The sequence below is a fragment of the Eutrigla gurnardus genome (assembly GCF_963514095.1).
Source record: "Eutrigla gurnardus genome assembly, chromosome: 8".
In the NCBI taxonomy this organism is placed as follows: domain Eukaryota; kingdom Metazoa; phylum Chordata; class Actinopteri; order Perciformes; family Triglidae; genus Eutrigla; species Eutrigla gurnardus.
Genome location: NC_139922.1, coordinates 22,605,603 through 22,630,438, shown reverse-complemented (window position 1 = coordinate 22,630,438; position 24,836 = coordinate 22,605,603). Strand labels below are relative to the sequence as shown.

The following is a 24,836-nucleotide window of genomic DNA, read 5'->3' as shown; positions in this document are numbered from 1 at the left end:
GGAGCAATGAAGTGTCGAAGCGGATTGTCTTGGTGCTTTTCTATCACAGTTCATAGTCAGTCTGCAAAGATGATGTGGCTCCAGCGTGCAGAATGAAAAGCTGCCGACCTCCACTCAACAACACAACTCATAACGCAGCTCGCTGGATGGATTCATCCCACAGATCTGATTCACATTTGAGTTTATTTGGGCGAGTATCCCATAATTCCACAGCGTTCCCCTTCTTCCAGCGATCCAGCTACGATATCCTTCCAAAGGAACCTGTGAAAGACGGAAAGATTAATACTTTTTGGATTTTTTAAATTATTTTTATTTAACCTTTATTTATCCAGGAAAGGATCCATTGAGATTTGACAATCTCTTTTCCAAGGATGTCCTGGTCAGGAAGCATTACAAAACAATCGGACCAAACAGGCGAGAAAACACATAGCAAGAGCAAGGTAGCAAAGAAATAATGATAATTTATACAATAAAAGAGACCCCAAAAGTGCATTACAATTTGAAAGCTAAGAGTCACAGGAACAACTGGTGATTAAATGTTCAGAGAGACATTTTTTAAAGCCAGAAAGAGGGATGAGAGTTCCCATCCTCCTCTTGACTTGCAGGTCATTCCAAGACCATTTTTACAAACATTCAAAACAAAAATTTGACATTTTGGGGAAACATGATTGTTCACTTTAAGGCAGAGGTTTAGAGGAGAAGACGTACACCACTCACGCCTGTACAGTTGATATGAAGCTACTGCCGTCAGAAGGTTAGCTTGGCTTAGCACAAATACTGAAAAAAAGCTCTAAAGATCACAAATGAAAATGTTATATAATCATTTTTTTTTACAAAGGCAGGCTTTATCCAAATCTCAAAAGGCATATCTCCCAAAATGACCAAAAACTATTCCGGTAATGTCAACACTTCCTGTAATGTCAACTATTGCTTAGTTATGTTAACTATTCCTGTAAATGTCAAACTAAACCCAAGCCCCTCACCTCTGCTGAGCAGCTGCAGGTTGCGTCCCTCCTCCTGCACCTGAAGCTGCAGCACCTGTTGCAGCAGCTCCTGCCGGAGGGTTTCTTGCACCAGTCCCATCCTCTGCAGCTTCTCCCCGTTCAGACGCAGCAACGCGCGGCCTGGAACGTTAAAGCAAACAAAACAAAAATAATTTGATTTTGTGATTCTTGTGAATCCGCTTTCCATTCGGACGTCTTGTGATTATCTTAGCGGCGTGACCTGTGATGGCGTGCTGGGAGAACGCCTCCACGTAGGTCAGGTAGTTGTGTGGACAGTGTTTCTTCAGCCATTTACAGACATCTTGCTGGGACCAGAGCACGACGGGGCGGATCAGGCTGGGTTGTGTTGGGCTTGTGTGATATATCCCATAATTGTCACTGGAGCGGTACTGAAGACAGACAGCAAGACAGACATTTAAATACAGAGGTAATATCAAGCGACACCCAGCAGCTTGAATTAACATAAAGACTACAGATACAGATGAACTTAGACATGCCTACACAACCAGAAAAACCCTCTATAAAAGGTCAAGGTAAGGTTTTAAAAGCCTTAAAGCACACAGAGACGATTGCGATGTGTGGGCAGATCAAACATCTCGCATAGATGTGAACTTCTGGAAGATCAACGAACATGCAGCAGCAGTTCCTGCAACAGCAACTGCACAGTAGGCCAGTGTGATCATGAGATCCAGCGCTTTAATCTTAAAAGATGTACAGGGTGTAGTAGAACTATCAAACTGGGCCTTTGATCAGTCAATCAGTTTTAAAAATTCAGCAGGCTCAGCGTTTCTCCAACTCAAGATTTTCTCAGATGCAGGAAAAAGTGGTGCTACGGAAAAAAAAGAATGGATTAAGATTTGTGCAGGAGGTTTGCTTAATATGCATCTTCCGGAGCTATCAATTGTACGACCGTTGTTTGATGTATTTTGAGTGTTTCTGGGAGTAGGGATGTCAGAAGTGTTGTGCATCATTTTCATTTAAATATATGGGGACTTCTAGGAGAGTAGCTACTGTCAGTGTCACAGTACATGGAGCTAATGGGGATCAAAATAACACAAAGGTAGGAAAGACACATTCAGGCAGGCTGCTCTCACTCAGCGTTCGTACTAAAAAGTACGAAAAGTAAAACACGATATTTTCGTATGATTTCCTACGTATTACACAGAGCCGTAGTCACGTAAACGATGCGCTTTATGCTGGTAGTTAGAGACGATCAGACCTAAACCTGACCATGACCTTCAGAGGGTTTAGCTTAGGAGGTAGAGGGGGTTTAGCTCAGGAGGTAGAGGGGGCTAGCCTGCGACTGCAAGATTGCTGGTTCGATCCCAGGCTCCTCCGATTCTAACCCAAACCTTAACCTTTACCCTACCCTACCCTAACCTAACCCTAACCAACAAACGAAAGATCATATACATTCAATGAAGGATAAATATGAGAACAAAATGCATATTTTTCGCTAGGAATGTCATCAAAACGTACTTTAATGCCGAAACAGCTTTAAAATGCTGCATTATGCTGCATTTTCCATAATGAATGAAAGGAATGGAAGCCATTTTTCACTGCAGGGAATCGCGCATGTGCACTGGCGTCATTTTGATATTCGTCGGATAAAACACGAAAAAATTGCACATAATTTTTCGTACGTTTCCATACGAAAATTCATGAGAATACATTGATTCAGGGCAGCTAGTTTGAGTAGAGTATTTTTCTTGAATATATATTTATATATGTATACTATATCCAAGCGATATTGGTATTGTAACTGAAATATCCCAATATCGAATCAGTAATCCAATCGGAGTTTGTGAATTGAAAACGACTTGATTGAGGAAAATCCGTGGCAAAACCCATCCCTATTCAGAACACCACTTTCCCCAAAAACCATGTCGCCATTTCTACTCAGGCTGAAAGTAATGGATTCCATTATTAACTAATATCCTAATTATTTTGTTGACTAAATGATGAATTCTTAGACCAATCAAACGTCGGACAGAATTGTGGAAAAAAGGCCATCACAATTTCCTGAAGCCAAAGGTAATAAGCAAATAGCTTGTTTTGTCTTAACACTGTTGTGTTTTTAATTAGAGAAATAAATGTAGCAAACTCTCAATATATAGAAGCTGGATTTGAACATTCTTGCACAAAAAAATGGCGAATCCATTATTATTTCCATTCAACAGTTACTAAATGTGTTGTGTTGTTGAGAGAGAGACTATAATGAGCTTTTACTGCTCCCAAAGCAACATGTGCAGTGTATTAGTGAGGAGTCTGTGGTTGCAGAGTGGGCAAGCGTCGCCGGCAACATGTAGAAAAAGAGTACATTAAACTGAAGAATGAAAAGCTGAACTGTGGAAGAAGTCACATGTGCACATCTAACAGAAAAAAATAAACCGACCACTGCATTATGTGCATCCAAGAGGATTGAAGCAAACAAACAATGCATTGTGTACAACTCTGTTATCAGCCCAGCCCAGTTCTATGTCTGCAGCTTTGGCTCCAGCTCATTACTGCCTTTTAAAGAGTCTTTCATGGGGTGAAGACAAAGACACAGGCTTTCTGACTTCTAACCGAGGGCTTTAAAAGAGGGCAGTTTGCAGCACAGACGGATGGTGTCTGTTGACGGCTATGCTGTAATCAGATAACAAAACGAATATCGACTAAGAAAAATGTTGGAACTGGAACCGAAAGGCTGCTTGAAGTATATCTGATAATGTTTCACATAAAGAGATTTATTTAAAAAAAAAAAGGCTTTGCACACCGTGCAACGACAATCACAGACTGTATCAAACTAAATTCTGTTTCTTTGTGCCCTCAGTCAACAGTGCTGCTGCAGCACAGCGCCAGTGTTGGAGGGCCGTTGCTATTTAAAGCCATATTGTAGTAAAAGGCTGTTGAAGCCCACCAACCCGCTGGGGAGAGAGCAACCTCCATTCTCTGCTAACAAAGTGTCCATTTGCAACAACGTGTGGCGACGGGCCACGTTTGCCAGACCATTGCTTTTTTTCTTGACAGACTCCTTTGCACAGAATTTTGGGAGTAGAGTTACTGAACATCACCACCAAGGATAATTTCCATGTATCCTCATGTTGATAAGACAACAAGGAAAATGACTGTCTGATGATTTGTTAAGCAAATATTAGGTTTGCACTACTTTACTTAGGCAGTGGGACTGACAATTAAAAAGGGAAATTGAAAACAACATGAATTCCATATAATGCAAGCAGAAAATAATCCCAATAATGATTTTCAATTAAATATTTAAAAAATGTTTGGTTAGTGATTTGAAAAAAATCTTTAGGGAGCTGATATTTCAGCTATGATGCACATTTTCCTGTCTATCAAATCAGGACGAACCCCTTCTATCCTAACTTTGACATAAGATGGTGTTTTTTCCGCAGTGTTTATGCAATTAATTATTTAAGATGTCTGTCGTGTTGTTTGTATTCTACTCTGTAATTTAAAGCCTAGCTTGCTCATGTTAGCACTGGTTCTCACCGACTTTTCCTTCGTGTTATTACACCGCCTACCTTCCACCACCTGAGTCGGTGATAAAATTCACAGCTGCTGGCACCTGTGACCTCACCAATCTGTACATTATGCCATGATTTGAATCGTGACTGTAGGGAGCGCTCAAATCGCAATGACTAAAGGGATCTCATTTTAACCAATATTGCCTTGTATTGTTTTCCATTGCGCTGAAAGAAAAAGAAATATCACATCAGCTTATGAACCAGGTGTGTGCTATTCCACATGTTGTGCATGCGTTCAGCACCTGCAGGGCCTCCGTGCCCGGCTGCTGCAGCAGCTTCACGGTCCTGCCTCCTGCGGTTTTCTGTCCACGGCCATCGTGCCAGGTTAGATTCCCACCTGTACGACGACTCAGCTGGTGCTTGAAGTCCTCAGGCAGAGCCCTGTACTCCACAGCTGGCCGGCAGAAACTGAAACTGGATGCCGCTGGAGAGTTAAAAGCAGGTGGTGTATTGATTAGATCACCGTATCTGTAAAAACAGCATGAGACATGCTCTGCAAGAAAAGAAAAAAAAAGTCCCTAAACTCTGCGAGACCTGTAAACAAAAGTCAGACTTGAACCCACCTGAACACCCTGTCATTCGGGAATGATCTCATCATGAAGTGCGTGCTCGTACCTGCTCCACCGAGCAGGCATGAGGTAACGTTCAAAGTCCCTGACATCTGTACAAGCTCCTGGTTAAGTCATAGAAGTGGGTGTTCAGGTGACACTATTTCTTTGTACTTGTTGGTGAATGTTGGAGCTGTGAGACGAGCCAAATTCTCATCATTACAAGGAAGCCTGCAGGCAGACATCCAAACCCGCTCGACAGCAGGTGGCTTCCCAACATCTAGTAGTTAAAGAAAGTGTGGAACTACAGTAAATACGCCGTTGCTGGCACAGATCCTGGCTGAGAGCTACGGGTCATTACTGATTCATGTGCCAGATTTCAAGAACTTTCTTGCCGTGTTTGAAGCCGTGTGTGCAGCTGTGCTTGTGTGTGTGTGTGTGTTAACGCGCATTTTCAATATCTTAAATTGAGAAGAGAATTTGAAAAGAGGACATAATGAGAGAGACCGTCAGTGGGGACGAGGGTTTGAGAAGATGAAAGAGTGTCTTTTTGGCTTTCTGGCTTCGTGCCTCTCCTTTCTGTCACTCAACATCTCCCGCTGAGAGCGGAGCAAAGCTGAGTCCTGCAATCATCAAGGCAAACCAGCAGCATCAGATTATTATGACTAGAACTCAGTATGCCATTTTTGTTTCTTTGAGGTCGAAACTCCAAAGCTGCGAAGATATGAACTCTCCTTCACAAAGTTATTGCTCCCCCCAGGCTGCTGCAGCACCAAACATGTGCCCCTTTCCCCGATTAAACACATTTAATTAAGACCACTTGTCAGACAGAGTTTTTCCTCCCTTCCTTTAGTTTTGCCCGCCTATTAAAAAGGGAACATTCCTCATTAACTAGCACACACATATTAATTGCCAGCACCGGATAGAAAACTCTTTCATGAACAGAAATCTTACTAGGCGTGCTGTGAAGGGATCTAGCCTGCATGCAGTGCGTCTAACTTGGTGTGATGGTCGAATCTGCTTTGTAGATTAAAAAGTGAGCAACACACAATCTCATTTTCACCAGAATGTGGTAAACAGCAACTGTCCAATTACTTAAAACGCAGCTGCTCCAGCAGGCTGGAGATACTGGTCCAGTCTGGTGGGGTTTCATTGTGTCAACAGAATAGCCTGCATCCTCCTAGTTTGTTTAATGTTCCTATAATGTTCCTACAGGCGTTTCTAAAGCACTGAGTTTAAAGTTATTTTACCGAGCTGTGTGTTTGTGGCAGATTTAATGTTATGTTTTGACCTTATGTTGCTGCCTATGTACTTTCAGCTATTCATCTGCTGTATAGCTTAGTCAACAGACCACTAACATACCTGTTAAACCGGTCTCGCGGGTAACGATACCGAATTAATTCAACAAAGTCATGCTCCAAGTTTTCCCACCGAATGCAGGTTCTTTCTTTCTGAATAGACTGTCGACTAATGTATAGAATGTAAGCCACAGAAAGCCGCCTACCGTCCACAGCCATGGTGTTTCTGCGCCGTAGTGGATCTAGTCAGAGACTCCCATCCTCTCCGGTGACCGACACACGGACTGCGGGTCCTGCGCCCGCCTCTCCCCCGCCTCTCCACGCTGCGTTAGCGGACAAAAGTTTCAGTGGGCTCCGGCAGGAGGACTGGCGCTCCGCATCCTCTCAAGTCTCCCTTGTCCAACTGCCTTAAAACCAGCTCACGTCGTCCACCGGTGTCATCCGCTGCCGAAGTTGTTGGGAGACACAACAGGAATGTCCTCGAGCAGCTGGCTGACTGGTTCCGCTGGCTCGTGCGTGCCTGCGCGCGCGCGCGCGCGTTTTGTGGTTTTTAATACATGTGTCGTGAGAATCAGATGCGCAGCTTTTTCTCAAGCCTGCTTGAGCGCAGTGGGCTCAAAGTGCAGCCCCGGGCCCTGTAATTATCGCAGCCAGTGGAGACTCTGAAAAACAGCCGGATGGAAAAAAAAAGGGCTTCTCGTCGCTGCAGCATCCAGCGGACGGAATTCCCCCCATCGCCTTTTCTTAAAGAAAGGGAGCTCTGTGCGCGCCTGCGGGCAGCGGGCCCTCTATCTCTGTGATGGACCCTCTATGTGAGGAAGAGCTGCGGGACGACAGGCCAATCAGAGGGCACCTACCCTGCACAGTTACTTTATTGATCACACACTATGTCCGCCGAAAAGCAAGCATTCATCTTTCACTTGTGCAACACAACATAATAATAACTCAACAGATGTGTTAATATATAACATTATCTGTTGGATAATTGGATATACCAAACTTCCCCATTGACCCATGCAAATGCAATACTGGACATAGACCTAGCTTTGAGAATCACATAAAATACTCACACTTCTATTTACTAGATACAAAGTAATTGCTCATTTTATTATATTATAATTCTATGATAGCCTATAGTCATGTTCTCATTTGGAGCTGGACAGGTATAGCAGTCTATAGAGAGAAACAGCTATTCACATTCACACTTACTGGCAGGTTTAGAGTCATCATTAACCTAAAATGCATGTCTTGACTGTGAGAGGAAGCCGGAGTACCCGGAGAGCATCTATGCTCTTATTAAATTACTTGGATGGGGAACGGTGGGTAAAAAATTGATCGGGACATATTGATACTACAATAAGTGATAAAGCACAAGAGTAGTACTAGTTATTCTAGTAGAATTTATCAGTCTTAAAATAGACGTTCTTTCTGACTAATGTAATACTGAGTGTAGGGTGCTTGTATTATTGCAAGTCACTGTCAAAATGGTGGTAGTGACTAAGTGGGCGTCCAACACCGTCAACACCTTCTTATTCCCAACATACAAACAAATGTTGTGATGCATGGCAGTTCATGTATAATGTCGAGAGGCTCTAGTTACGTAGGTTTATCCAGCGGCATCTTCTTAGAGGGATAAGTGTCCTTCAGCCACACGAGATGTGCAACAACAGGTCTGTGATGCCCATTGATGCCCAGGGCTATACGCACGCCATACTAAGTGGATCAGCATGTGGCTCCTGCCTCACTCTTGATAGTCACAGGGGAATGCAATCATGTCCCATGAATGGAGACTTCACAGTAAAAGCAAGTCATAAGCTTGCCTCGATTAAGATCCTGTATACACCACCCGTTGCTACCAATTACATTGTTTAGTGATGTCCTCAGATTGTCCTGCCGGGGGCAGTCCTTCCCCTGGCAGAGTGCTGAGAAGACGATCAAATTTTACTGCCTAGAGGAAGTAAAAGTTATTACATAGGTTTCCATAGGTGAACCTGTGGAAAGATTACCGTGATGCCGGTTTGGTGGATGCACGCAAAAGTCTTTGTCTCTGGGGTGGAGGGGTTTCCTTTGCCGGTTTGTCCTCAGGGCCTGCTCTGGAAGACTGTATTGTTTGGTGCCCCGGCCTTGCTTCCCTGTCGCTCTGTCCCTGGTGCATCCAGGCGGGGTTTCCCCAAAGGGGCATATGCAGCCGCTGTCTCTTGGGCCTCCTGCACTTGTATGTGTCCGGCCAGGTTGGCGCCACGCTGTGGACACTGCATTTCAACCAACCAAGTCCCTGCCTTGTCAAAAATACAAGACTATTAGTACAAGAAACGCAAATGCTAAAATAAAAGTAGATATTTTGGGAAAAGAGGTTTGGGTCCAATAGGCTAAGTGGGGAGGGATCTCCCATTACAAATAAGGCAGACATATATATACATAACAAGATCTAAAAAGGAGGGCAAACTGAGTTTTATTTATCAGATGCTACAAATCTTAAGAGCATCAGGGAGGAGCTGAGGGATTGCCCCTGAAGGTCTGGACTCAAATACATTTCATGGTTCTCGTCTCTATTATTTTTATACATTACTTCTCTGGCTTTGAAACCATTTTGCTTGAAAACTCCAAAACAGCAAAACAAAAAATGAAAAAAACACTGCAGCTGCAAGCGTTATCAAACTGGAACCAGCAGAGGAAAAACTGCATTTCTTTTCCACGCAGATTTAAACATGATTGTCCTCCTGAGACAGATTTTGGCAGGAGAATGTAGAGGTGCAAGTGTGATGATGAAAGTTGATTAGAGAGATCACAATAATACACAGGGCTGTGCCTGGCACAATTGATCAGCATCAACAGTGAATGTGGGCAGGTGTTCAGTTGTGCAGTGATGGAGAGACACAGATGGATATCAGAGGGTCTCTGCAGACTGTCTGAGTAAAAGATAAATTACCTTGTAGATTTCTGAATCCACCAAGGGGAAAAAAGAGTCACAATGCAGATAGTCAGTGCATTTTTCATTAAATTACACAGCGAAGTAAAGTCACAACAAGCACCCACTACAATAAACAGAAATGTTATCTAAAACAGAAAGCAGAGAAGTACACAGAAGTCTACAATTCTGTGTACAATATGCGTCTGAAAGATATAGCCAAGGTTTCAAACAGACTCTGCAGCAGCAATAAAAACGTTAACAAATCTAAAAGATAGAAGAAAATGTTAATGTTACAGATCACAGTGTAAACGTGAACCACCACACCACAAATGCTTGTTCTTGCCCCTGACAGGATTGTTATTATAAGTGCCACTAGTCAACACTATGGAAAACAAACCTAAATAGACCTTTTTTTAAAGAGTAAAATCCTTTTTGGTTTAACCAGAAACAGCATTTATGTTGTGCCAAATATACCAGACACCATTGATTTTACCATGTCGTAATAATAATTAATTGAAAGTGGACAGAAATCAAATAAAATTCACCAACCCATCTTGGTTATTGCTCCTCTCCTTATATTTTCCTGCCTAACATAGTGAAGTATGCTTTATTTCGACCAAACCAGAGTTTGTTATTGATGAAAAAGAAAGATAAACAAAGGTGCATTTGGTGAGGTAATTTGTTTCCGTAAAGTTTGAATTAAGTATTTTACGACATACTCAAATTTATATTTTTTAATAGAGTTCAAGAGCGATAATGCCGTTTCTGGTTAAAAAAACAAACAGATGATTGATGCCCAGAAGACAACAAGACACCATGAATAAAATAATGACAATTGTTCAATCAACTATAAAAGATTATGGTGATATTTTGTAAATGCTTACAGCTCCATTCACATGAAAATCACTAGATACAGATTTCCCTCGTCTACATTTTAGAAATGGGGCTGGTTTTAGAAATCACCGCTGTGAACCAGAGTGTGATAGAAGAGAAAGACACGGCCTACTTTATGGCCTTGCTAGGCAAGTTGCTCTTCTACCTCATTTGTCCTCACACACACACTTACAGGATATTTTAGCCATTAAAAATCCAAACTGAGCTTGGTAAATTTGATATTTCCACACCAAATAAAATGGAACAAATTACAAGAGGTATTGACTAGACAGATATGTGTTGGTAGATCATTTGATGTGTATGATAGATGATATGGTTGTTGTATGGTGTTGCTTTGGTTCATTTGCAGATATGGTTGTTATTATTTTTATTGCTGTTGTATATCCTTCCTTCTTGGCAGATTTATTTTTCATTTAGTTGTTGTTTAACTTTTTCCTCATCTTACAGTTTTTATTGCCATTTATCATTCTTGCCAATGTCTGTTAGTTATTGGTTTTTATTTGACTTTTTTCAGCCCTTTATTGTTATTACTGCGGTTGTTATGTGTTGTATATCCTTCTCGCCAGTATGAATGTGATACAGGGCATTGCTGTAAAAGTGCCTAATGAAGTTAATTTTCCCTGAACAAACAATAGCTGATGATAAAGACAGAAACAGCAACAAAACCAGCATTCGCAACACAGTGCAGAAGTTGTGGGGAGCAGCAAGAAGCAACAGGAAAGAGTTCACGGGGTCCACTGGGATGCCTGCTGACAATAGCAACAGTTTCACAGTTAGCGATGATGCGTTGTTGTTCTGGGCGCCTTTAATCTCCCCGATTTAACATTCTCTCTTTGGGTTTATAAGAATCAAAATATGCCGAGAGAGGCTCCCTGCTGTTTTTGATACTGCATTATGTGATTGATGTTTATTTTAAATGACTCCACACTAAATAACAACGTCTGCCAAATATAACCCCCCCCTCCCACCCAGCCGACTAGTTTAATTGGCAGGGTGCGGGTATGAGTAGTTTCTGCAGATGTTTCTAAGGACACAAGTATTTGAGCATTGGGGCTCCTCTTAAACTTTAAGCATGTACACATTTGGCCTGGTTAGCGGGCTAAAACATGAAAGGGGCCGCTTGGATGAATAGTTTCCACAAGAGAGAACATCAAAGGGCCTAAAATATTAATAGTATACATTTGAGGTTCACACCGAGCAGCTGACTTTTGTTTTAACAGTGAAAGGAATTATTTTTCAGCAATTGTTTTTATGGTAATTCCAGAGAGATGCAGAAAATCCTGCCCAGTGCATTATTTTTAGTCCAAACATTAAATATATTGTACTGTAAAACTCTAGTAGAATAGTTTCTTATCGAGCAACAATTCTACCCTTTTTTGTCGAGTCAAGAGCATTTGAAAGAGAGGGAAACTGTTTTATTCTTCACTTTACATCCAAACAAGCAGTCAACACAAGGGGGCAGTCTCTTTCCATGTACAGGGAGACATTCTACTGTGAAATGCAACCAAAATGATGCAAAGCTACCGAAAATGGCATAAATAAATATGATGGACCATTTGGTCTTTTAAATATCTTTGATTTAAAAAAAATGTGCCACTGCTTTCATGAAACTGAGTCATGGCTAAATTCAGCCAGGATACCGGCATTCATGGTTTAGGTTTTGTGAAATAGCCCCCTGGTGTTTGGATCTCTGCCTGGTAGATTTTGCTGTTGGGACTGATAACTTGGCTGTGACCACCTGCTTTTGCCTCGTGTCCTTTGTCTACTACTGAGTCTCTGTTCAACCCTGAACTGCCCCTTTAATCGGATCGTACTGAATTCGATTTTTTAAGAAAATTAACATATTGTCACATCAAATTCAATGTCTAATATTGAATGACTGTGACAAAGATTAGTGAAAGAGGGTTCATAAAAAGTTCATAGAAATGAAAGCTTATTGTAAGAGTTCTATCCTGACAGTTGGTGTGTGTGTGTGTGTGAGAGTGTGTGTGTGTGTGTGTGTGTGTGTGTGTTGCCTCCAGATGTGTACTCACAGTCATGAGTCTGGCAACAGCAAACACACTAAACTTCTTGGTTAATGTGTGAAGTGTGCCGTGACCTCTGGCTCCCCATGTGTCACCACATTAAGGTTTGTTCAGGCCAACATTTGTCTTATTTAATTACTATTTTTCTTATAAGATGGTAACCCCTCAGATATAAATGATCGCACTACCAAAAGAGAAAAAAACATTCACTCAAAAACATAAAACAGCAATCTTACATAAAGAGGTAAAAAAAGAAGCATGTAGCTGTAGGTGCAGCACCACAGGAAACAAGGTTGAGGTTTGTGATGTGTTGAGACCAATTACTCTTGTTTGTTCTTTTACATGGCTGTGAACATACAAGAGCGGCTATATGCCACTAATACAAACAAACAAAGCTGCAAATTACACACGACAGTATTTAAACCTGCTTTTGCAACATTTTCTCTGAACTTTTAACAGCTCATTTGATGAAGAAAAGCTGTTGATACATAAATGCTATTGATACAATAACATGCAGAATTCAGAAACTTATATCTGAAACAAGAAATGAGAGAGATTTGGGTCATACTGGGCTCAGAATAAAGTTTTTTTTAAGAAGCTATAAAAAAATGTCTAAAACATTTTGAATGTCTTTTGTTCATGCTCCAACTTATCAGTTATTCCATGCAAGTTAAAACATATTGTGAAAATGCAAATACTATAAGCCAGCACTGCTGGGAAAGCACTGCCAAAGTCACACAGTCTAGTAAAGGACTGACTTTGTTGAACGCTAAAGACACACATAAGGAGATTTACAGGCCAGCTCGGAATTTGGACAGCTAGTGTTAAAACTAAATAGACACAAAGGAAAACGGAAGGGATAAACATGAATGCAGCTACCCATATGTTGCACAGACTTCCATAGATGGTGTTCTCCACTTTCTTTTCCATGCAGGCAAATTTGACCTCACCCCGTCTAAACTGTGGCGATGTGGAGAAGGCCATGAAAGGCTTACGCCTGACGTATGCGTTATGACGACCAGGTGAGTGGAAGCTAAAACAGCTGTGGCTGTGTGATACCATTCAAGGAAAACTCTGGGTGGAGTTGCCACCGCCTGCGGTATAAAGCTGCACTTGTTTCACTGCACCAGGAAGTCCGAGCCTGGATGATGTGTGGCTCTGCAACATGTTTCACATGATACAATGAGAGGTTGTTTACAAATCAGGAGGGTAAAAGCTCACGGAGAACATGCAACACACACACACACACACACACTGTTGTGAATCTATACTGAACAGGGTGTTTCCAGGTAAAAGAGGTGGGACCTGTTACAAACAGGATACAGGAAATGGGCATGCTTCTAAAAAGGATCAATCAAAAGATCCCAACAAAATAAAGGACACAGAGTTTCTCTTGTTTAAAATGAGGTCATGTTACAATGATCAGAGCAAAACAGTTTTCACAAACGTGTGGCATTAACGGTGTTCAGTCCATACAGGAGGGACTCAAATCTTCCATTACAAGTAAAACTCATTCATACTTATGAAAAAGTACATTAGCCATCAGTCTATGTGTACTTAAAAGTATCAAAAAAAGTCCATGTTGTTAACAATGATGCATAGCTATGTGTATGTATGCAAGATTATAAATGGGAGAGGGGAAAAAATGGACTTGTGATTAAAAATAAATCTGATTTCAGACTGGATTTGTTTCTAATCGTTGATTTTTTTCTAAAAAATATGGGATCATTTGAGATTTCTGAGCCTCAAACTCAACGTGATTTAAACTAGCGAAGGCAAGTTCTGAAGTTATGCTCCCTGTTGACAAGCTGAAGCCAAATGCGGATTGCTGCTTTTGAAAACTTTGAATAATGTCCAGAATATATAAAAACTGTGAAATAATGTAGGGTTTGTTGAAAAGCTAAGTGACCAATATTTGAACTGCGACTGTGCAAAAAATATGAATGCTGTGAAAAAGTTGAATTTGTGTGAGAAAGTCTTAATCTTTGTGAACATTTAAAAGTTTGAATGGAGTTTCTATCTGGAAGTGTGAATGATGAGCTTTGAAAATGCTTGAAAAAGTGTGAATATTGAGGATTTTTTGGAGATTCTGGAATCTACTTGAAATGAAAAACATCAAATATCTCTGAAATTATGAATGATATCAATTAGAAAAATAGACGCGGTTGATTCCCATGTGTGATGAATATTCTGTGTTTGAATGGAGTGAATATGTTGAAAATGTTGAAGGAGTTGAAGGCCAAACTTTCTGACCCGGAAGATATAATAAGAAAATAAAGAATAACGTGTACAGAAGAACATAATGTGAATTTCTCCTGCATTCACAACCAATAAAGCCAACTGTGGAGTTTAAATGGAACTGCCAAGAACTCAGAAGCCACCCATACATGATCAGTGGGTAGTTGTATACATGTACTTCACTACTTTCCACCACTGCCTATGTTAAAAACACTCACATTAAATAAAGAGCCTTCAAACTCTAGTTCCGGCAATGAATAGAAATTGTGTTATTCTGTTTGCTCCATCCTCACACACTTTCCTTTGGACTATCAGAACAAGACAGCGTTGTGATGAAATTTACCTTGAAAACAAATCACATCTCAAACTGGAAAGAAAGGTGACGGGTAATATTTTTAAAAGGCAGTGAACCTTGAAGTCTTTGATTTTCTCCACAAGTGTTTTCAGTTTGCCCTCCAAAAGCTAATTCTGTAAATTCAATATTTCATTGTGCTTCTTTGGAAAATTGGTGACGATAAAATATCTAAAATGCAAACTAAAAAGTGGCTCTGTCTAAGTGGCCTTAACATGGAAAGTGTTCTTGCTGAATAGTGGAGGTGCCAGCCGTCTCTCTCTACTCAGGGGGGGGGTGAAGTTATTCAACTGTACAAAGAGGAGTGTTGTAAATGAATGTGTGGGCTTGTGGGGGCAAGGTACTCAGGCATGGGTGTGTACTGTCACAGCCTTCAACACAGGGTATTTGTTTTTATTTGTTCCCAGTCCTGGAGGTTTGCTGTTAGGTCAGGGTTTAAACTGTGTCTATGTGTGAAGAAAAACAGCCCAATATGTTTCACAGATTTCCCTTAGAGAGTGCAGAGCCATCACATAATCTCAACAATATCATCACACATCAGTAATTCTTGCATTAAAAAAGATGTGTGTGGATTACCATACAGACCTCATACAATATTATATATTATGGGCATCATCACAAGGCGATAATCCCAAAAAATAATTGAGATATTAATTGATAACAACCGTACACTGTGCCACAATGAATGTGTCAATAATGAAGGACAAAGTTTCTAATGGTTGTCATTCTGAGGATGATATCAAAAAACGAATTTAAATGAGAAGAATAGGAGTTTGAAATGGCAAAAGACAAGGATGCTTTCAATCATCATGAAAAATGCTTTTGAGCAATATTGTTGGCAACTTTTCTCATCTACATCAAAAGGTCAATGTTATTGTTATTTTCTTAAGGTTCGTACACATTACAGGTCAAGTCTTCTCCATACTGTGAAAGAAAAAAAAAGTTGCTGACTAAATTCACTCATCATCTTTGGATTATTTATTTCAGCAGTTATCCTAAAATAAAAATAAAAACAACACAAACACTGCCAAGTCTGGGACTACTCTGGATGTGATGTTCTATTTCCCCTCTGGTGTGCCGTGATGTCAAAATGGAAAAAAAAGCTCATGGGATTTAAGCCTCTACCCTCATTGGTAGAAGGCAGCCTTCAAACTGGATTTATAATACAAACTTTTAAGTTGAGTGCAATGGCATACTTCAGGAATAACACCGACTGTGAAGATGAGGGCTCTCTTGCCTCCTTCAGTGTCACTCTGGTGTTACTTTGAGGAGGTTGAGTGGGAGGAGATATGCAGATGGTGCCAGTGGGGCCCTATTAGTGGTGTCTGCAGTCCACCAAACTCACAGTGGACTGTTGTCACTCCAACAGAGACCACCACACCCACAACCGGCGTCAGAGGCAACACAGGGTGGCATTCTGCTCAAAAAGGGTTGTCCTGCAGAGACTCAAACTTTTTTTTTCCTGATGTCAATTTTGCATCATCGTTTGTGAGTTTCTGCTTTTGGAAGCCCAGTAATTCAATAATCTCCGTGTCAAGTGAACGGACGGGACTATTTAGGTAATACTTGCCCTTGATGGAGGAGTACTCTTTTCTTCTGTGAGATCACCTTTACCTTCGTTTAAAGACTCTTTTCACTACTAACTTTTGACCTCAAATTTGGATATTTTTATTCAAAGATGCATTTTGTGATGGCTCCTTTTGTGCTCCTGACTCTATTTTTGTCACTGGCCGAAACCAAGTTCTACAGACCACTCCAGTTTAACCAGTATAAAGCTGGGCTCAGTCAACACCATGGCCAAGGGAAACCCACCAGCAGACACAAGTAAGTTCTCTCTCTCTGTCTTGTGCTCTCAGGAATCAAGTCTACATCAATTCATCTTTTTTAAATCTAACTACAAATCATATCTGTGTCCCACCTCTATTCTGTCATCTTTGATCTCCTCTCTGGAAGGAACCACTGTGCCTATGTGGTTGAAAAGACAGTGTCCTTCACCGTGCAGGATGGGGCAGCCCCATATGTAAAAGCTGAATACAACAAGTGTTCCTGGGGCCAAAAATGTCCAACTCTACAGTGAGTAAACAATCTCTTATTTTGTCATGTTGATATTTCAAAAATTGCTATTCATATCACTTCAGAGTACAAATACCACAGTGAAGTGTATGTTTCTGACGGATGGTTGGCTTTTCCTCTCAGGTATCGTCTGATGCACAAACCAATCTTCAAGGTGGCACATAAAACAGTCACAGAGTTGGAGTGGCGTTGTTGTCCCGGGTACTCTGGTTACGGCTGTATGGAGGGACATCAAGTTTACCAACACCCCATGAAAATGATGCCCCCGTTCAAGGGCCCATCAATGAAAGGCCCGCAGTTTAAGGGGCCACAGTACAAAGGTCCCATGTTCAAGGGCCCACCTATGAACACTGTTGCGAAGGCCAGTCCATGGAGTCAACCCAAAGGACCTGCCACCGGTAGTTTTCACTCTTACCCAATGCACCACTTTGGGCCTCCAAGGACCTCCTCCTACCCAGACACCTTTGAACAATATCCATCCGAACCAGAGCTGATGCCAGAGCACCAGGAACCACATCACACAGAGCATGAACAAGAAAATGAGCATAGCCAAGGACCTGAGGAACATATACCAGAGGATATCCCTCCTCTTTCCTCTGGTGGTGAACAGCCTGAGGGTGAAACTATAGGTGAGTTCAAAACTATATACTAATTTTAAATGTTTTTGCCAATGAATTGAAACAAAAGTGAGCATACAACATACTTTTTCGAGTCACATTGGGCTCTGAAATCCTGATTTATCATAATTGTTTTGAACTGGATTCAAATAACAACAAAAGCACAAAAATGTATTATGTTTGTTCCAATTAATAGCTTTTCTTTCTCTCTTTAGGCCAGGCTCTTGACAGTGAGACAGAGGAGCGAATATATCGAATGGAGGAGGATGTACGACGCCTAAACCAGGGCCTGGACACCCTGAGGGGAACTGTGAATGGACTGGAAGATAGTCTACGAGCCTCGCTGAGAGAGGATGCCAACAGGATGCTGTCAGCTCTGCTTTCTGCTGCACCTGGTCCCATTCCTGCTCCAGTTGTAGCCTCTGGTCCCTCTACTGTAGGGTTTGTTGAGATTCCTGGGGGCGACCCTGACGCAGAGGGTCTGGATGGCACACATGTGCTTCCAGGCCTTAATGAACTGAATGTAAGAGTAGAAGAGCTCCGGACAGAGCTGCAAACCAAGACAGCAGAGCTACAGGAACTCAAAGCAACAGTGTCGGGACATGATGGAGCGCTGAAGAAGATGTCGAGTCAAGCTGGGGTGGTATCAGACCCCAATGGGAATCTTGACGAAAACACCCAGAAAGCTATGGAGAGCATAATGGATGCCAAGCTGAGTTTAGCCAGGACAGAAATCCTTGATGGTTTTGAGAAACGTGTGGAGAGCGCAGAGGGCCGATGCGAGGAGAAAGCTGGGGATTTGCGTCGCCAGTGCCAGAGGGAGCAAAGTCAGAGGCAGGAGCAGATGGAGGACGCTATGGAGGAAAGGAACACAGACTTGAGAACAGAGCTGAGAAACCTCCAGTCACAGATCCGTGGTGTAAAGGAGGGAGAGAACTGCTCTGGTAGAGTGAATGGACTGTTTGAAAGGGTGCAAATGCTGGAAACATCAGTGGCAGGCCTCAACCAGTCCCAGGGGCACCTAAGAGTGGAGCTAGGTGCACACAAAGACCACATAGAGGGAATGTTGGAGGGGCGTCTGGGGTATGTAGAGGACAAGCTCAACCTGACAGGGCTGATTCAAAACGATGAGTCTGAAAGGAAGAGTGGTTTCCCAGACAGAGCCCAGACAGGACAGGGCGTGGAAGACAGAATGGATGGTAAGTTGAGGGCTCTGGAAGGCCGTTTACTGATGGCTTTGGAGGAGCTGGGTAATGCCACTGCCCCCGCTCTGCTTGAGGGTCATGCTGTTCCCACTCTGGAGACAGAGCTGGAGTCTCTCAGGGGGAGAATAGCAGTAGATGTGGACAGAGTGCAGAAGCACCTGAGCAGCCTTGAGATTCGCTGCTCCTCCTCCTGTTCCTCTCCTCAAAAAACATCTGCCATCCAAGGAGACTCTGCTGCACCAAGCGCAAACCTGGCAGAGGAGCAGAACGTGAAGGAGGCCCTCGACAAGCAAGGTGACCGTTTGAATAGCCTCAACATCACATTGCAGAAGATCCTAACGCATCTGACCCCCAGGGACAAGCAGGAACAAGCAGAGGGAGATTATTCCATCCAGGGAGAGCTCACAATTCTAAAGTTTAATGTCAGCTCAGTCAACCATACCCTCAAAGGCCTCCAGGATTCCCTGGGGACCGTGGTCCACCAGGTGGGCCAAGCGAACAGCTCCTGGCAAGAGAGAGAGGCTCGTATGGCCCAGCAGATAAAGGGTGTGGTGCAGCTAGTAGGACATCAGGCTTCAATGCTCGGGGCAGGTGAACGCAGACTGACCCGGGTTAAAGGAGAGCTGCAAGAGATGAGAAGGCGGTTAGCTGAGGAGGTCCGGGGCTGCCGGAGCACAGCCATGGGGGTCCAGAAAGAGGTAATCGAGGTTGGAGGGCGTGTTGCCAGTGTGGAGGACCAGTGTAAGGGCCTGAATTACTTGGCAGAGGACTTGGAGAGAATCAGGGAGGAGTTGGAGAGACAATCGAATGGGCTTCTTGTGCAAGTCAACGGGACTCTTTCCAATCATGCTCAGCAGCTGTCTGAGCTGAGAGGCGGACTCAGAAACTGCACCTCCCAAGTAGAGCCAACACAACAGAGTTTAGAGGAGCCTGAGCTGAGGAGAGGGGACACGTTCACTTCGAATTAGATCAGTTTATATGGAGTGACAGACAGTAGATTAAAAAGAAAAGAAATGAATGAAAAGGGGGAAATACTCTGCAGGTGTAGTTGGGTCAACTAAAACCCCATGTTATTATTTGAGTTGTAAAATACAAAAGGTTTTGAACCTGCACTGAATGATGGTTTTAGTTAGCTTACAGTATAAAATGAAAACAATGGGAGCTAATTCCAACTGCACTAATAACACAGAATCTTAAACATGAATCACGAGGGTGAAATTAAATCTTTTTTTGTTATCGATCAAATATTCACAGGACCAGTGATTGAGCAAACTGCACCTGTGTTACTATTCTGTTTATGTAAGGTTACACAAATTCTATTGTATGAATGGTTGTATAGCAATGTTTACATTTCTTGTTTAAGTTTTTCTATTGATTTTTTTTATGTCTAGACTAGAAGAATACAAGATATTATGTTTTTTTATAGGATTTCCATTTTTGAACATCCCTTTCTATTCTGATTGTAATCCTGCATATGTTAGCATTTCAAGCTGTACACAGTTTCATTTCAATGTTTTTCAATTCTGACAATCCAATAAATACATTTCTTTATTATTCATGTTTCCTTGGTTAACAGTTGAGTAACACCCGAGGTGATCGACAAAAATATATTAAGGACTCTTCTGATCCAACCCTGAATTTCCAAAACTAGTCATGTTTCACCTTAGTGGTGGGAAGTGTTTTATGCAGAGGAGGAATAATAGAGAAGCATTAATAATACTGACTGTGAGTATAAATTATAGTTCATGAAGACAGTCCTCGCTTGCCAGAGGAAAATTACAAATTGACAATATTGCAACAGAAACAGAATGACGAGGAGGACTTCTGTACAGTCTGCTGCATTTCATTCTCTCTCTACAAATCTATCAGCCTGGCTTTCGAAGCACACTTCTCATTGGAAGTCACAGTAGGGCTATAGATGACCTTGTGAATAACCCTCGCCTGTCACTGTAGCTCCCGCTCAGCCACTCCCCTATCAGACAAACAACCATTAACATGACAGCTTTGTAGGAGATGAGCCAACTGCTGTGTAAAAACAATTTAACCCAGGACATGTGGGGAATAAAAACTAGGGAAATGCCAGGAAGGAAAAGGAGGGACGGCAGAAAACATAGACAACAGATTTATGTTGGTAAAGCTGAGTGTTTGAGTAAAGAAACAAATAGAAACCTAGGTAATGATGCAGGTTCATGCCCATGCATGCACAGCAGGTAAGAGGAATGGAGAGACATTCCACTGCTTCCAGCAACCTTTCTTCCATTACTTAAAGTGTACTTTAAGATAAACATACATGCAATGAAAGATAAATAACTGAATATAACAGGTTACTATATACAAAGCAACACACAGAATAATCTACCATTCTCTCTTTGCTGCACCACACCAGTCCCGCATTGCTTCTCAATTACATCTCTGTTATGACTTGTGTTTTTTCTGTATTCCTCCCATGCCTCGTTGAAGTTTAGACCGAACACAAGCCCCAACAAAGTCCCATTAATCTTGTTTGTTTCCAAGTAGACACTTGCAATGAAAGGGCAGTCACGGGCCGGTGAATTTGTCTCCTCGGACTCGAGTCTCTTCACTGCCTACTCATGGATCCGATTATGCTCTCTGCACAACTTGCACGCTTCACGTCATGGCCGAGACATGCACCTAAATCAAAAGAGGCAAACCTGGCACAAAGACAGAGGACAAAGGACATTCGTGTAAACAGAGAGCTGCCGCGGTCTAAAATGTGAATCATCCTATATAATGTCCTCTGTGGAAGCTTAAGGTTAAAGTAGAGGTTTTGTCCTCATTATAGTGATGGCCGACATCAGACAGTAATGATGACAGCTGGCTCAAATACAAGGAAGCCCAGGAGAGGGTTACTTTAAAAATCAAGGACTCGGAGCTTCTTAATAATAAGCTCCAGGATTTAACATCAAAAGGCAGTAACATGTAAGGCTGGGCTATATTTTATTTATTATTTTATATTTCAAATACACTTCACAATGTTTTGTAAGCGTGGGTATAGAGGACAAACGCTCCAGTACAGCTTTACACATTATTGCTTCTTGAAAAATGTGTGAAGATGGATTATTGCAAGAGTTTAATGCCTGGCTCAATCCTCAGAGACACCTCCACTCTGAGGAAAACAGATGGATAGCAGAAGGGAAATTAGTCTAATTCACACCGAAGTGAATAGTCTTCCATAAACATGAAGATTTCATGAAGTACACATAAGTACTGCACTTGACTTAATAAGTTATATTGGATTAGATGAGAAGATTGAAACCACTCTCAATGTCTGTACACTGAATATGAAGCTAGAGCCCAGAGATGATTAGCTTAGCCTATAGACTGAAAGCAAGGGGAAAAAGCCATGGAAGGCAACTCTCTGTACAGTAAAACTGAAACTTGTTGTTAATACATTATAGTTTGTATACAAATCAAACTAACAAGATATAACATATAAATTAGTAAGCTTTGAAGGTGGAGGCGTAGGTAGAAACATGGCATGCCACATGTTTCCGTCCTAATGTTGTTTAAAATCCAGTTCAGTTTAAGCGCCCATACAACTAAAACTCATTAAAACTGTCATGTAATGGGCCTTTTGATCAGGTCGTATTCTGTTCTAGTTACAAAAGTGACAACTGAGAATGTTGCTATACTAAAAGGATTTCCATATACCAGCTTCGTCAGACTTTGTGAGCCAATGTTTCACGCAGAGACTGATAATAATGTCAACCTAGAAAACGCAAACCCTGCATCAGGTTTATTGGTTTTGCTGCTCCCTTAAGTGACTGAAAAAAGAGAATGAATAGAGCCAAGCAGGTGTAACCAATCAATTTGCATGTGCCATTATGATTTCCTTTGAAGCTCAATCACTCTCTTACAAAAACAGAGACATTAATGAAAAGTATTTTCTAAAGCGCTGGTTGTCTTGGTAGACGCATTGAGCCGGATCATGTACCATGAGGAGGGAAACAAGAAGGGCAATCAAATCATCCAAGTGCCTATAAAATTGTCTTTGTATTAAGTTAACTTTTAATTTGGCATGTTGCGTCAGAGAGAAATATTTTTTTCTCAGTGGAACCACAAGTTGCTTCTTCTAAAGAACGTAACAACGGAACTGTTTTATTGGTCACAATAGAAGACCACAATTAATCAATAAACTATTTACAATGAAAACAATTAAAATAACAATAAACCAATGTATATAACATATAACACTGTGAGGCCCAAAATAAACACATCACAGAGTAAATCAAACGTACCCATCTGTGACCGGGACATTGTGGTGTCAGCATTCTGTCTCTCACGATCTTTGTCTCTCCCCCCAAGTAAGACTTTTAAATTCTAATTTAATCCATCCATTCATGCAAACTCCACATACAGAAGGAACCCCAACCCAGATTTTTGCTGTTAGGCGACAGCGCTAACCACTACACCACCGTGCAGAAAACACACGACTGTAAATTGACTAAAGCATTGTCTTATTGTCTTGGTTTAGATCTTGCTTAAATAGTGGAAATCATGTTATGGATACAAGTGGTTTTAGTTAAGATTTTCAGTATGAAATAGACGTGATTTGACATTTATTTCACTAATGAATCAAATGTGCACTTCTCAGTTTCCAACCCTTCTCATCCATGTCTATGGGCTGTATGTAAGATTCACTAATTAGAGGTGCAGTTGCCACAAAAAAAAAAAAAAAAAAAAAAAGTTAATCTTTAAAAGCCAGCAGTGCCAATTAGTCCTATTGCAGTCAAATTAATTCTGTAGCCTGAAGCCTCTTAAAAGGTTGAGAGATGGCTTCTGCTCTCAGTCCATTACCACTGATAACCTATAGAAGGCTGGATGCCAATTCCAGATCAGATCATTTACACATCAAGCAGTTAGGGCGCAACAGTATCATTTAATTGTTTCTGTCCACCTGGTGAATGTATAATCCAATATTCATTTAATGCTCTGTTTTGGGTCTCTACGAACACCTGAAGGAAATATCTAGCTAAAGTGGACAGACTTAATTAAAGAAAGGATTTAATGAACTGAAGGAGAAGCCTTTCATACAACAGATACTACAATATTAATTGTATTTTTGAGAAGACGTATGATTCATATTCACATCATTCATTCACCCGCCAACTGGGCACCAACGCATGACACAGACCGGCAAAGCAAATTTCAAGGGCAGAGGAAAGGTTGATCTAATTAAAAGCCACAAATGTTATCCCAAAGGTGGTGGTTGACGGAAATTCATTAGGATACATTGAGGAAAAGGTCAGGAGATCACCGATATCATTAGGATTCATCCTCTGAGGACCATGAATGTCAGAACCAAGTTTAACGGCAAGACATGAAATCGTTCAGATATTTCAGTCTAGACCAAAATGACAATGAAAAATGGATACCCGTATTGACATCCAACACGTCTTCATGATCGGAGGGAGACTGCTGTCATGTTCAGATGCCTTCAAGCATATCCAATAAGTCAGTGTTTGGACTTCCCAATACAGCGGGCCGCTGACTGTGACACTAAGCTCATACAAGGTGGCAGATCGAGCCTGAGAGGGACCAGGACCCTGCACCGGAGGTATTAATATGACTTTACAGCTTTCTGACAGCCCTGCAGCCTCGGCACGACTCGGCGAGCGAACCCACACTCCCTTAAGCAGCTTTCCTCGACTGTCAGAGTGAGAGGGCGCTGCTCCGGGCAAACGGCACGGGTGGGTTTGATAAAGTGGGATGACACAGCGCTTCAGGTGCAGTTCCAACGCTTCCAAACGGTATTGCATTTACTGTGTGAACGAGGATGTCACTTTATTTTATTAAGTGGCTTTCACAGTCATTTTGGACTCTTGAATTTGACACCATTACCTAAGAAATCTCATTCCAGTCTACCATTATTTATCAAACGTTTTGTTACTGTTGTCAAAGCATCCCAACATTATCATTAATTAACAGTAGCCACAGGCATTCAGTGAGCATGATCATAAACTATTAGTGCACCTTAATGTCTTTGCTGTGAACTATTAGGACCATTATGAAGGATGGTCATAAGCTGTCAAGTCACATGATAAGAAATTACAATTATCCTTTTGCTCACTCTGTCTTCTAGCTTTTAAATTACCCCTTCGCACATGCATCCCGCAATATT

General features: G+C 41.7%; 2 protein-coding genes across 2 annotated transcripts; one reads left to right on the top strand and one right to left on the bottom strand.

Annotated features, from left to right (window-relative positions):
• Positions 1 to 59: 59 nt before the first annotated feature.
• samd10a (sterile alpha motif domain containing 10a) lies at positions 60 to 6,748 on the bottom strand. Its single transcript, XM_084016393.1, has 5 exons — positions 6,587 to 6,748; positions 4,777 to 4,958; positions 1,225 to 1,393; positions 984 to 1,124; positions 60 to 261 (listed from the first exon to the last, which is right to left on the bottom strand). Exons 1-5 carry the CDS (start codon positions 6,597 to 6,599, stop codon positions 239 to 241), a joined length of 528 nt encoding a protein of 175 aa, XP_083872519.1. The 5' UTR covers positions 6,600 to 6,748; the 3' UTR covers positions 60 to 238.
• A 9,552-nt stretch (positions 6,749 to 16,300) lies between these two features.
• On the top strand, positions 16,301 to 20,248 carry emilin3a (elastin microfibril interfacer 3a). Its single transcript, XM_084015154.1, has 4 exons — positions 16,301 to 16,623; positions 16,753 to 16,872; positions 16,996 to 17,501; positions 17,705 to 20,248. The coding sequence occupies exons 1-4, from the start codon at positions 16,478 to 16,480 to the stop codon at positions 19,660 to 19,662; spliced, it is 2,730 nt and encodes a 909-aa protein (XP_083871280.1). The 5' UTR covers positions 16,301 to 16,477; the 3' UTR covers positions 19,663 to 20,248.
• Positions 20,249 to 24,836: the final 4,588 nt, after the last annotated feature.